The 11,022-nt window shown below is 41.6% G+C and overlaps 1 protein-coding gene across 1 annotated transcript in view; it reads right to left on the bottom strand.

Moving 5' to 3' along the window:
- Nucleotides 1-4,515: 4,515 nt before the first annotated feature.
- Nucleotides 4,516-11,022, bottom strand: part of LOC134316703 (zinc finger protein ZFP2-like) — a 445,247-nt gene continuing 438,740 nt past the window's right edge. The window contains exons 4-5 of the mRNA XM_062997131.1: nucleotides 4,973-5,231; nucleotides 4,516-4,636 (exon numbers count right to left, since the gene is read on the bottom strand). Coding sequence (XP_062853201.1) covers nucleotides 4,516-4,636; nucleotides 4,973-5,231 — 380 coding nt within the window. The remainder of the gene's footprint in view (nucleotides 4,637-4,972; nucleotides 5,232-11,022) is intronic.

Genomic DNA, 11,022 nt, shown 5'->3' with positions numbered 1-11,022 from the left:
TGTATCTCTATTTATTAGGAATTTCAAAAACAAACTCCATCACTTTTCACACAGTCGCCTTCCGATGCATTTTTCCAGCATCGTACCGACTTTATGCCGTCAGCAAAAAACGTTTTTGGTTGAGCTCGTAGCCACTGATGCGCCGCTGCTTTCACATCATCATCACATGAAAATCTTCTTCCCCTTAAAGCTTCTTTGAGCGTCCAAAAAGGTGGAAATCAGATGGAGCTAAATCCGGACTATAAGCCTCTCTCAGTCTCTCAGACACGAGCGATTACTCCTCCTACTACACCCACCTACTACGCTTATAATCACAATATAAAAGTGCAGAAACTTTTTGAAGATCCCTCATATATTGTTTTAAAGTTTTAGTTCATTAAGGACACCAAGGCTCAAATCACTGTTTTCTTTCTTGTTTTTTCTTGTTTTTTTCTTTTCTTTTGTTTACTTTCTCTTGCTTAGTGCTGCCTGTTTTGTTTATTTTCTATTTACCTAGTTGCAGTTTTTTTCTGTATGAATTTCTTCTTTCCTTTTCTTCTATTTTATGTTTCTTTTTTTCTCCCTTTTCTTTCTTCAAAAATCTATCTGTCTGTCTGTCTGTCTGTCTGTCTGTCTGTCTATTTATCTTTAACGTACATATTTGTACAGATTAAACACTGGGTTCCATCCTTGCTGCTTGTCACTGTCTGTAATAGAACAATGTCTTCTTGTAAATCTTTCTTTCCTCCCACTTCTTAAAAAGCAAGCAGAAGGTGGATTGGCTTCTCTAAATTTCCACATTCCAACATCTTGTAAAATGTTTTCCAAGAAGAATGGAGACTGTTATGGCCACAACGGCAGTGTGGGGGTGGTTTTAATGTGAAAACTACAAATAAGTAATTCATTACTCTTTATAAGTAATAGTTTTATATTTAGTATTTAATAACATCTCTATACAGCGGCGGGTTAAGCAGCTGTTAAATCCTCCTCAGATGTAAACGTGCACTGTCTAATAATAATAAATATTCAGTGTTTTAAACAACTGAAATTAAAAACGTTCATCACCTGTGATGGAGCAGCAGCAGGAATGGATGGAGGTTCTGTGCTGGTTTCCATTAAAATACTTCAGTTCTGATTCTGTAACAGAAAAAAAAACAAAGAGAAAATGATTTATAAATCTAACAAACTAAAAGTTTGGTTTATATTGGATATTTACTGTTAAAAAAAATATTTTATTAATAAAGTCTGCAGATAGAATGATGTGATCCGTCATGAATTAAATCAGCATGATTAAAGATTATATTGTATGTTAGTGTGTGTTGTGCTGGTATGAGTGGATCAGACACAGCAGCGCTGCTGAAGTTTTTAAACACCTCACTGTCACTGCTGGACTGAGAATAGTCCACCAACCAAAAATATCCAGCCAACAGCGCCCCGTGGGCAACGCCCTGTGACCACTGATGAAGGTCTAGAAGATGAGCAACTCAAACAGCAGCAATAGATGAGCGATCGTCTCTGACTTTACATCTACAAGGTGGACCGACTAGGTAGGAGTGTCTAATAGAGTGGACAGTGAGTGGACACAGTATTTAAAAACTCCAGCAGCGCTGCTGTGTCTGATCCACTCATATCAGCACAACACACACTAACACACCACCACCATGTCAGTGTCACTGCAGTGCTGAGAATGATCCACCACCTAAATAATACCTGCTCTGTGGTGGTCCTGTGGGGGTCCTGACCATTGAAGAACAGCATGAAAGGGGGCTAACAAAGCATGCAGAAAAACTACAGTCTACAGTCAGTAATTGTAGAACTACAAAGTGCTTCTATATGGTAAGTGGAGCTGATAAAATGGACAGTGAGTGTAGAAACAAGGAGGTGGTTTTAATCTTATGGCTGATCAGTGTATATATGTAGTACAAATCATAATTGGAGCGTCAGTTAAACTTACCTTGTGTGTTTTAAGCAGAATAAATTAAATCAGATTAAATCCTCAGTAGATTTTCGATCTTTTATTATAAACTCGATCAGATCAAAACTGTGAATCAGAAACCACTAATATTTATTTTCAGTTGCAGCTCTTCTTCTGTACACGGAGGTTGGAGGCTGCAGGGCAGTTTAGGGTGAATTACTGCCATCTACTAAACACCAGCGTGAACTGCAGACTAGAATCACTCACTTTGGGCAGGTGCACTGGGGTCCATGGCCGGGAGTGGGCCCTCCACGACATGAACTCAACCAGCCACCGCACTTATTGGTTGCACTCGCCAGGTCGTTATTGAATTATTATTATATTACAATATTGTTGCGGCGATATGTGAGTGACATATCTGTCTGTCTGTCTGTCTGTCTGTCTGTGTGTGTGTGTGTGTGTGTGCGCTCCTAGTTACGCCACCGTCCAGGGCGAGTTTATGAGTGGAGCCGGACCCACAGCGACTCTGACTATAATAACGTGTTTGGCAAAGAAGAATTTGGAAACAGTCGGTAAGAAAATTAAATAAATAAAGGAGAACTACGATTGTGAGAAAAGTTTTCAAAAATCAAAATCCACAAAGAAACAGAAAAATAAAAAGTGAGCAAGAGAGATTAAGAGCAGACAGAGACAGCGGGAAATCATTTTAGTCATTTTACCTATTAAAAAACCCTTTGTTTTTAGTAATAACACTGTAATTTAAATATTCATAGGATTTATTATAGAGTACTTCATAAAGAATAAATCAAATCAAACAAATCCAAATATACAGAGAACAAATGTATAATAAATAATTTAATAATGTACCATTTCAAATTCACTGAAAAACAGTGTGTATGATAATAGTGTAGAGATGAAAATAATAGATATATACACTCTATATACACTTTACTAGGAACATCAACCTGGTTCCTACATTCATTGATTATTGTATAAACTACAGCACACAGATCGGTGTGGATATACAATCACCACTGGCTTTTACACTTTGTCACCTTAAATACAGTTTATCAATCAAAATGGGTCATTGCAGCACTGGTGAGGCTATTCGTGAGCCCTGAAAATGTGGCCCACCCAGTAAATAGGTCATATTTCATAATAGTTTCATAATTTACAAACTGTTGGTTACACTTACACATTCATCTGCACTTGAGTCTCGAACAGATTTATGCCTAGTTCACATTACACGATTTTTGACTGGTCGGCACTATATTTGCGGCTCGGGAGCAACTCTGTGTTCACTCGGCGATGGAAACTCGGCTCTCGATCGCTATGTGTGAACTACTCAACAACTCGATCCGAGCGGCTCGCCGAGCACTTACAGACCTCGGTGCGACTGAAGTTATATATCTAGCATGTCAAATATCTGGATATGAGTCGGCCGACTGGCAATGAGTGCTATGTCGAACAGCCAATGAGAACGCAAGATACGGTGTGAGAGGAAACGCAGGGGAGGTGTGTAAAAAGGTGGGACAGGGGCGTAATATAGTTTATATCAGAATACATCAGCACACACACACACAAGTTTTACAGTATTTCTGACCTGATCGTTCCCTACAAAACACCAACGCTGCATTGCAAAAAATATTTATTAACCTCCAACTCACTGTAAAACAATCCAAGCTGCTCACGTTGCCAAATCCACTCAGATTCATTTATTTTTCCTCCTTGATTTTACGCTGCACATCAGCGCACAAACTTCGATCTCTCGCTACTTGTTGACGTGCATTTTTGGACGTGGTATCATTAAACCCCTCGTCACTTCTCGCGTTTGTTTTCGTGACAGAACGTACTTTGGGAGACCAGAGAAGCTCGCCTGCGATTCCAGTTGGTGATAGACGGTGTAGTGTGAGACCCTCTGTCACCGATCAGTCGTGTAGTGTGAAATACACACCGACTTGAAAGACTCCCGATTACAAGAGATCCAGTCGTGTAGTGTGAACTGTACAGCGACCTGACCACTTGGAAAGTTGTGTAGTGTGAAGTTGGCATAAGAAGGTGATACCCCATTCAGGCCTACCAACCTCAGACATGACCAACTGTTTCTTTAGAGGGCTGACCAGACTCTGGTGTCCCTTAATGACAACTGAGCAAACGAAGCTGTGCTTTTGAACTGGCTGTGTCCTTTTTCCTTTGACCCAGTTTGCCGCTGACCCTTTCAAAGCTCCTTCAATGAGACGAACTGTTTGATATGATGCAGTAAAAGCGACTCAGGCCGTACGAACAAACCTTAACGTGACTTATTGTAGTAAAACAGCGAGTGAGGAATGTGATTAGTGGAGGAACTTATGAGCAGTAATAATGAAGAGAAGTTTAGTGCTCCTGTCTCCTTCTTTTACTACATTAAACCACGTTAAGCTTTATTCTGAACCAGAAGCGTTTTAGACTCTGGGAGAAGCTGATTCTGATTCTCACAATGTCTCAGAAGCTCGAGCTGTAACACAAGTTTAAAAGTGAAACAGGGAGGAAAACCCAGATAAACACAGATACACATGGAGCTTTCAGACTGGATTTGACGCTTATTCCACACTAACACTCTAACACTGTGAGCGGGAACACAGCTACTCTCCTGTGTGAACGCGCTGGTGTCGCTTGAGACTGCCCCTCTGTGTGAAACTTTTCCCGCACTGCAGACAGTGATACGGCTTCTCTCCCGTGTGAATGAGCTGGTGTTTGATGAGAGTGACCTGCTGTGTGAAACTCTTCTGGCACTGTGAGCACCGATACGGCTTCTCCCCCGTGTGAATGCGCTGGTGCGTTTGAAAGTGACTGTGCCGATTGAAACTCTTCCCACACTGCGAGCACTGGTAGGGTTTCTCGCCGGTGTGGATGCGCTGGTGTGTTTTGAGAGTACATTTATCGCTGTAGCTTTTCCCGCACTCCGGGCAGGGGTACGGCTTCTCCCCCGCACGGATGAGCTGATGCCGCTGGAGGTGAGTCTTCCGGGTGAAACTCTTCCCGGACTGCAGACAGCGGTACGGTTTCTCTCCGGTGTGAATGCGCCGATGCGTTCGGAAATTACTGATCCGTGTGAAGCTCCGTCCGCACTCCAGGCAGTGATAGGGTTTCTCTCCGGTGTGAACGCGCTGGTGCAGCTGGAGGTCGCTCTGCTGGATGAAACTCTTTCCGCACTCCGAGCACCGATACGGCTTCTCTCCTGTGTGAGTGCGCTGGTGTCGCTGAAGGTTACTGTTCAGATTGAAGCTCTTCCCGCAGACTGAGCACCGATACGGTTTTACTCCGGTGTGAATGCGCTGGTGCTGTTGGAGGTTATCCTCTCGATTAAAGCTCCTCCCACATTGCAGGCACTGGAAGGGCTTTTCTCCTGTATGAATGAGCTGGTGCTTCTTGAGAGAACCTATCTCAGTGAAACTCCTCTCGCACTCGGTGCAGTGGTAAACAGCTTTCGGGGCGCCCCTGTGAACACTGTTGGTGTCTGTTGTACCAGGTGACGTCTGCTGACTACTCACGCTTGTTGTTGGCACCAGATTGTCATAGATGATCTCCCCCGACTTCATCAGCCTCACATATTCCTCGTGGTGGCACCTCTTGATGTGTTTGTGGAGGTAAATCTGAGATGTGTAGGACAGTGGACACAGGTAGCAGGGGAAGACCTGCAGGACGCTGCTGTCCGTATCTAGAGCAGAAAACGGGGAAAAGTTCAAACTCAACAACAAAATGCAACAACAACGAGGGGGGCTCAGGTGGCACAGCGGTAAAACACGCTAGCACACCAGAGCTGACATCTCTGCGTTGATCAGGGTGTGGCTCTCCGTACGCAAAGCTGATCCGCATATGAACTCGCCTTGCGCGGGTAAAAGGATGCAGTGACTACTGCACACGTGTCTCGGCTCTCCTCAGTCAGGGTAGAGATCAACATCAGTAGAGAGAAAGTGTAATGCAATTGGATACAACTAGATTGGGAGGACAAATGAAAAAAAAAAAAGCAACAACATGTGGCTCCTTATCACTAGTCACACTATACACTAATCAACCATAACATTACCATATAGAAGCACTTTGTAGTTCTACAATTACTGACTGTAGTCCATCTGTTTCTCTACATGCTTTGTTAGCCCCCTTTCACCCTGTTCTTCAATGGACCACCACAGAGCAGGTATTATTTAGGTGGTGGATCATTCTCAGCACTGCAGTGACACTGACATGGTGGTGGTGTGTTAGTGTGTGTTGTGCTGGTATGAGTGGATCAGACACTGGAGTTTTTAAATACCGTGTCCACTCACTGTCCACTCTATTAGACACTCCTACCTAGTTGGTCCACCTTGTAGATGTTAAGTCAGAGACGATCGCTCGTCTATTGCTGCTGTTTGAGTCGGTCATCTTCTAGACCAGGGGTGTCAAACTCATTTTCACCGAGGGCCACATCAGCATTAGGGTGGCCCTCAAAGGGCCGATTGTAACGTATCCTGCTGTGATTGCAGTCACATTGCTGTTTTTCTTGGAGGCTGAATTCTGCATTTATATCGTCCTACTTTACCACAGACACGGCCTCATAACACAAGAGACGCACCGGTTTCACTTCCTGAAGCACAAACTTGTTTTCACTTTCATTAAATTTCCTCCTTATGCTTAATTTTCTTAATTATCTTTTTGTACATTTTAGGATCATGTGTAAATACTGTATGTGTAACATCATCTACTGGCGGGCTGTGTCACTTTGCAGGTCACAAAATCAGCATGCATTTTGAAAGATGCAGTTTATTTAGGATTTTACAGTTTATTACAGTGTATTTTTAAGACAATCATTCTGCCCTGACTAATAGTTTATCCCCCTTTCTCAGCTAGACAGACAGACAGACAGACAGACAGCTCCCTTCAGAATACAGTCGGTTTATTTGCTTCCCAGCTGTGTGAGACACTGTGTGCATCAAAATGAAGTTAAAATACAAAGAATAAAAACAATAAAGAACCTAATACAGTAAAAGCACACAGCTGTAGTTCAGTGTTACATCTGGTACAATATGAGATTTAACCAAACGTAAAATAACGAGTTAAAATTGTGTGTAAAGATACTAATTGCTATAGTAACGTAACAATTGTATTTAATTACGGTAAATTTGTAAACGCTGTGATATACTCACTAAACATTTACTAACAACTGAGAATATAAACGCCACTACTTACAGACAATGCTTGGGTATTATACTGCAATATAATTATTTGTATTTATTTATTATTGTTTACATTACTGACTACGCTACCCCGCGTTCTTTTGCCGTAAAAGTCACATGGCTTCTTAGCGAAGGTTAAAGTTAGTTGTCATGACTACGATGTCACGTTGTCTCTTAAAGGCGCAGGAGCGCATTAAATTATAAGCGCGTCTCTGTAACGACTCGAACCATCACAACAATCATACAGTCGTTTAAGCTCTCGCGGGCCGGATCAAATGACGCGGCGGGCCGTGAGTTTGACACCCCTGTTCTAGACCTTCATCAGTGGTCACAGGACGCTGCCCACAGGGTGCTGTTGGCTGGATATTTTTGGTTGGTGGACTATTCTCAGTCCAGCAGTGACAGTGAGGTGTTTAAGAACTCCAGCAGCATTGCTGTGTCTGATCCACTCATACCAGCACAACACACACTAACACACCACCACCATGTCAGTATCACTGCAGTGCTGAGAATGATCCACCACCTAAATAATACCTGCTCTGTGGGGGTCCTGTGGGGGTCCTGACCATTGCAGAACAGCATGAAGAGAAACAGATGAACTACAGTCAGTAATTGTAGAACTACAAAGTGCTTGTGTATGAGGTCATTTAGGAACATCTTGTCAAATTTTATTTGACACACTGTGTGATATTTAAGTTTAAAGCTTTGCTGTGATAACAGCTTCTGTTTTTCTGTTTGTCTCTGTGGGTTTTCAGCAACATTTTAAGCATAACTATAAAACTGTGTTCTGGTTCATCCAAATTCTTTGTTGCCTGTCTTTGGACCTAGAAAGACTGTAAGCAGGTCACACTCAGCAATTCAAAATAAACAGGTGTAAAATCTGGTTTATGGCACATTTCGATGAGTAAATCACGTTGGTAATTGTGGTGTAAAGCATTAGTGTCAAATCTAAAAAGAAAACCCAGATCAGAAGAGCAACTGTGTGCCGTCAATCAAACAACAACTTTACAGTCCATCTTACCGTCTTCTTCTTTGGGTTCTGCCTCTTTTACAGGGATCTCCAGACATGCTTTAACCTGCTGGTCCACTGGGGTGATGTGCTCCACAGAGTCTGAAGTTCCTCCACCTGAAAATCCACCATTTATCTTTATCATGCCATTTCTCACTCAAAAAATCCACCCTAGTCAGAATGAAAGGACTTACAGAGATAATCTTCATCCTCAGAATCTTCCACTTTTATAAGTTTTATTCTGAGTTCTCCGATCCGCTTCTTCACAGAGGGGACGTGTCCCACAGAGCTTTCCGTCCCTTCACCTGAAGAACTCTGGATTTCTGTGTGCATGTCCACACTAAATGAATAATAAAAGAGCAAGAACACTCTGTAATGTGCTGTATTAAAGTTGATCCAGCTTTGGTGGATCTGCAGACCTCACTGCTGACACTAAAGCCTGTTTGTACAAGTCTAGTCAGATCCTATTCATATACACACACACATACACACACTACACATGTAAGAACATCATCATAACCAAGCTACAACATTGTTCTAATATACACTGATGAGCCAAAACATTCACACCACCCACCTAATACACCTCAAGTATTTGTCTCTCAAATAATTCCTTCTATTTTTGCTAATTCATCACATCAGATTAAATCCTCAGAGGAATTTTGATCTTTTGATTAAAACTGTGATCAAAAACTAATATTTTCAGCTGCAGCTTTTCTTCTGCACCCGGGTTGGAGGCTGCAGGGAATATTCAGATGAATTACTGCCTCCTACTGAACAGGATGAATTGCACGTTAGGTTAATGTGGTGCCTAAAGTACAATAATAGTATATAGAATTAAGTTCTAGTAAACATTAAACCTAGTAAACCTCCAGCATATAAAAGTAAGAAATACTGACTTTAAAATAAAGTGGCAATGATTCTAGTTTATCATTTTTACAGTGGTACTTAACATCCCATAAACTCAAAATCTTTGAAACTCAATGCCCTTCGTTGAGAAATTTGTACCCTTAAACTCAACGTCTCCCTTAAGCTCAACGTGTTTTGAACTATTTAATTTCAAATTAATAATGTACAGTCGCTTTGTTCAGCGCTCGGCTTGAGCGGTGCAGTAAAACCTCATCAAAGTGTGAATATGAGACGAATCTGCATTTGTGTGGAATAAGCATCAAATCCAGTCTAAAAGCTCCACGTGTATCTGTGTTTATCTGGATTTTACTCACTGTTTCACTTTTAAACTTGTGTTACAGCTCGAGCTTCTGAGAAATTGTGAGAATCAGCGTTTTTTCGAGAGTCTAAAACGCTTGTCATTAAAAAGCAGCACAAAAGCTATTGTGCCGCTTCTCATGTGAATACGCCTTTACTGACAAGAATACAGTATTCCAAGATCAAGCATCTCCACAATTAGGATGCATAAGGAAACAATAAAGAAGTAAAGCTAAAGTGCAGTATTTTATATTGATAATTAACTTTTTTTTAGTTGTATTTCAGTGTTTTTATATTATATTTGTATTATTTTTAGTGTATAAGTGTCAAAAACAACCCCATCATTTTACATAAGCCTGAAATATATGCAGTTCCACGGGCTCATGGAACACATTAACAGGTTTACCAAACATCCTTATGGGAAAAAATACCTTAAAACTCAACGCCACTCCCAGAACCAACTGATGTTGAGTTTCAAGGTACCACTGTATTATAATTACAATTTTTATTTGACCATGAATCTAACCTTAATCACCCACAATTACCAAGTGAAAACATGCTTTTAATTTTTTTTTTTTAAATGTAGCCCATATCAAAAACTGCAGTCCCTATCCATCCTGTTTGCTGTAATGATCTTTTCAATCTAAAATAATTGGACATAGTTTGGAAGGGTGCACCTGGGTCTTTAAGTACTAACAATGCACACTGCACACCCAGGCATCAATCAGGACAAGGATAAAAAACAATATCAAGGTCTTTGAGTGTCCAAGAACCACAGTGGCTTTAATAATTTTTTAATTATAGATGATTGGCACATGTTAGCTGTCCAGCCAAATTGGTGATCAGGTCAAGAAGAGCCTTGGAAAGAGGTTGGAAAGAACCCAACAGTCTCTGTAAAAGAGCTTAGATTAGTACCTATTGGATGGACAACCATCTCTGCACCCTTCAAAAATCAGACCTGTATGCTAGAGACTACAAGAATGCTCCGATCAATTGGTATGGTTCTCTTTCCAATTACCCAATTTTAATTTCTCCGACACACGTCATCAACCGTTTCCTTTCATGTGGCAGAAATGGAGTCACACAAACAGCAGTAGAGCGTATGGAGTGTATGGAGCGTAGGGCAGCTGTAGCCTAGTGGTTAAGGTGTTGGACTAGTAATCAAAAAGGTTGCTGGTTCAAGCCCTATCACTGCCAGGTTGCCTTTGTTGGGTCCTTGAGTAAGGCCCTTAACCTTCAATTGCTTGGACTGTATACTGTCCCAGTACGTCACTTTGGATAAAAGGCGTCTGCTAAATGCCGAAAATGTAAATGTGAGTGTATGGAGCGTAGGGCAGTTGTAGCCTAGTGGTGCTGGACTAGAAATAAAAAAGGTTGCTGGTTCGAGCCCCACCACTGCTAGGTTGGGCCCTTGTGCAAGACCCTTAACCCTACTGGACAGTATAATGCCACAGTACTGTAAGTTGCTTTGGATAAAAGCGTCATGTAAATGTAAATGAGTGTCTTGCACTTCTTTCCGTGAATAAACCATCTTTTGTGCAGGTCCCTCAACCAGAAAGCCAGACTCCAAATCCAAACAAAACCCTCCTAAATCAGACGTGAAACAGTCCAATCTGGCAACACTGATTCACAGGTGAAGTGCCGCGTCAGGTTGATCTGCCCGTTCTGTATAGAGCCAATCCAAAGTGAAGGTGAAACCACGCCCCTTTTTGTTCTGCACG

The sequence above is a fragment of the Trichomycterus rosablanca genome, chromosome 6, assembly GCF_030014385.1.
Source record: "Trichomycterus rosablanca isolate fTriRos1 chromosome 6, fTriRos1.hap1, whole genome shotgun sequence".
In the NCBI taxonomy this organism is placed as follows: domain Eukaryota; kingdom Metazoa; phylum Chordata; class Actinopteri; order Siluriformes; family Trichomycteridae; genus Trichomycterus; species Trichomycterus rosablanca.
Note: the sequence above shows the minus strand (reverse complement) of the source record. Positions and strands in the feature narration are given on the sequence as shown.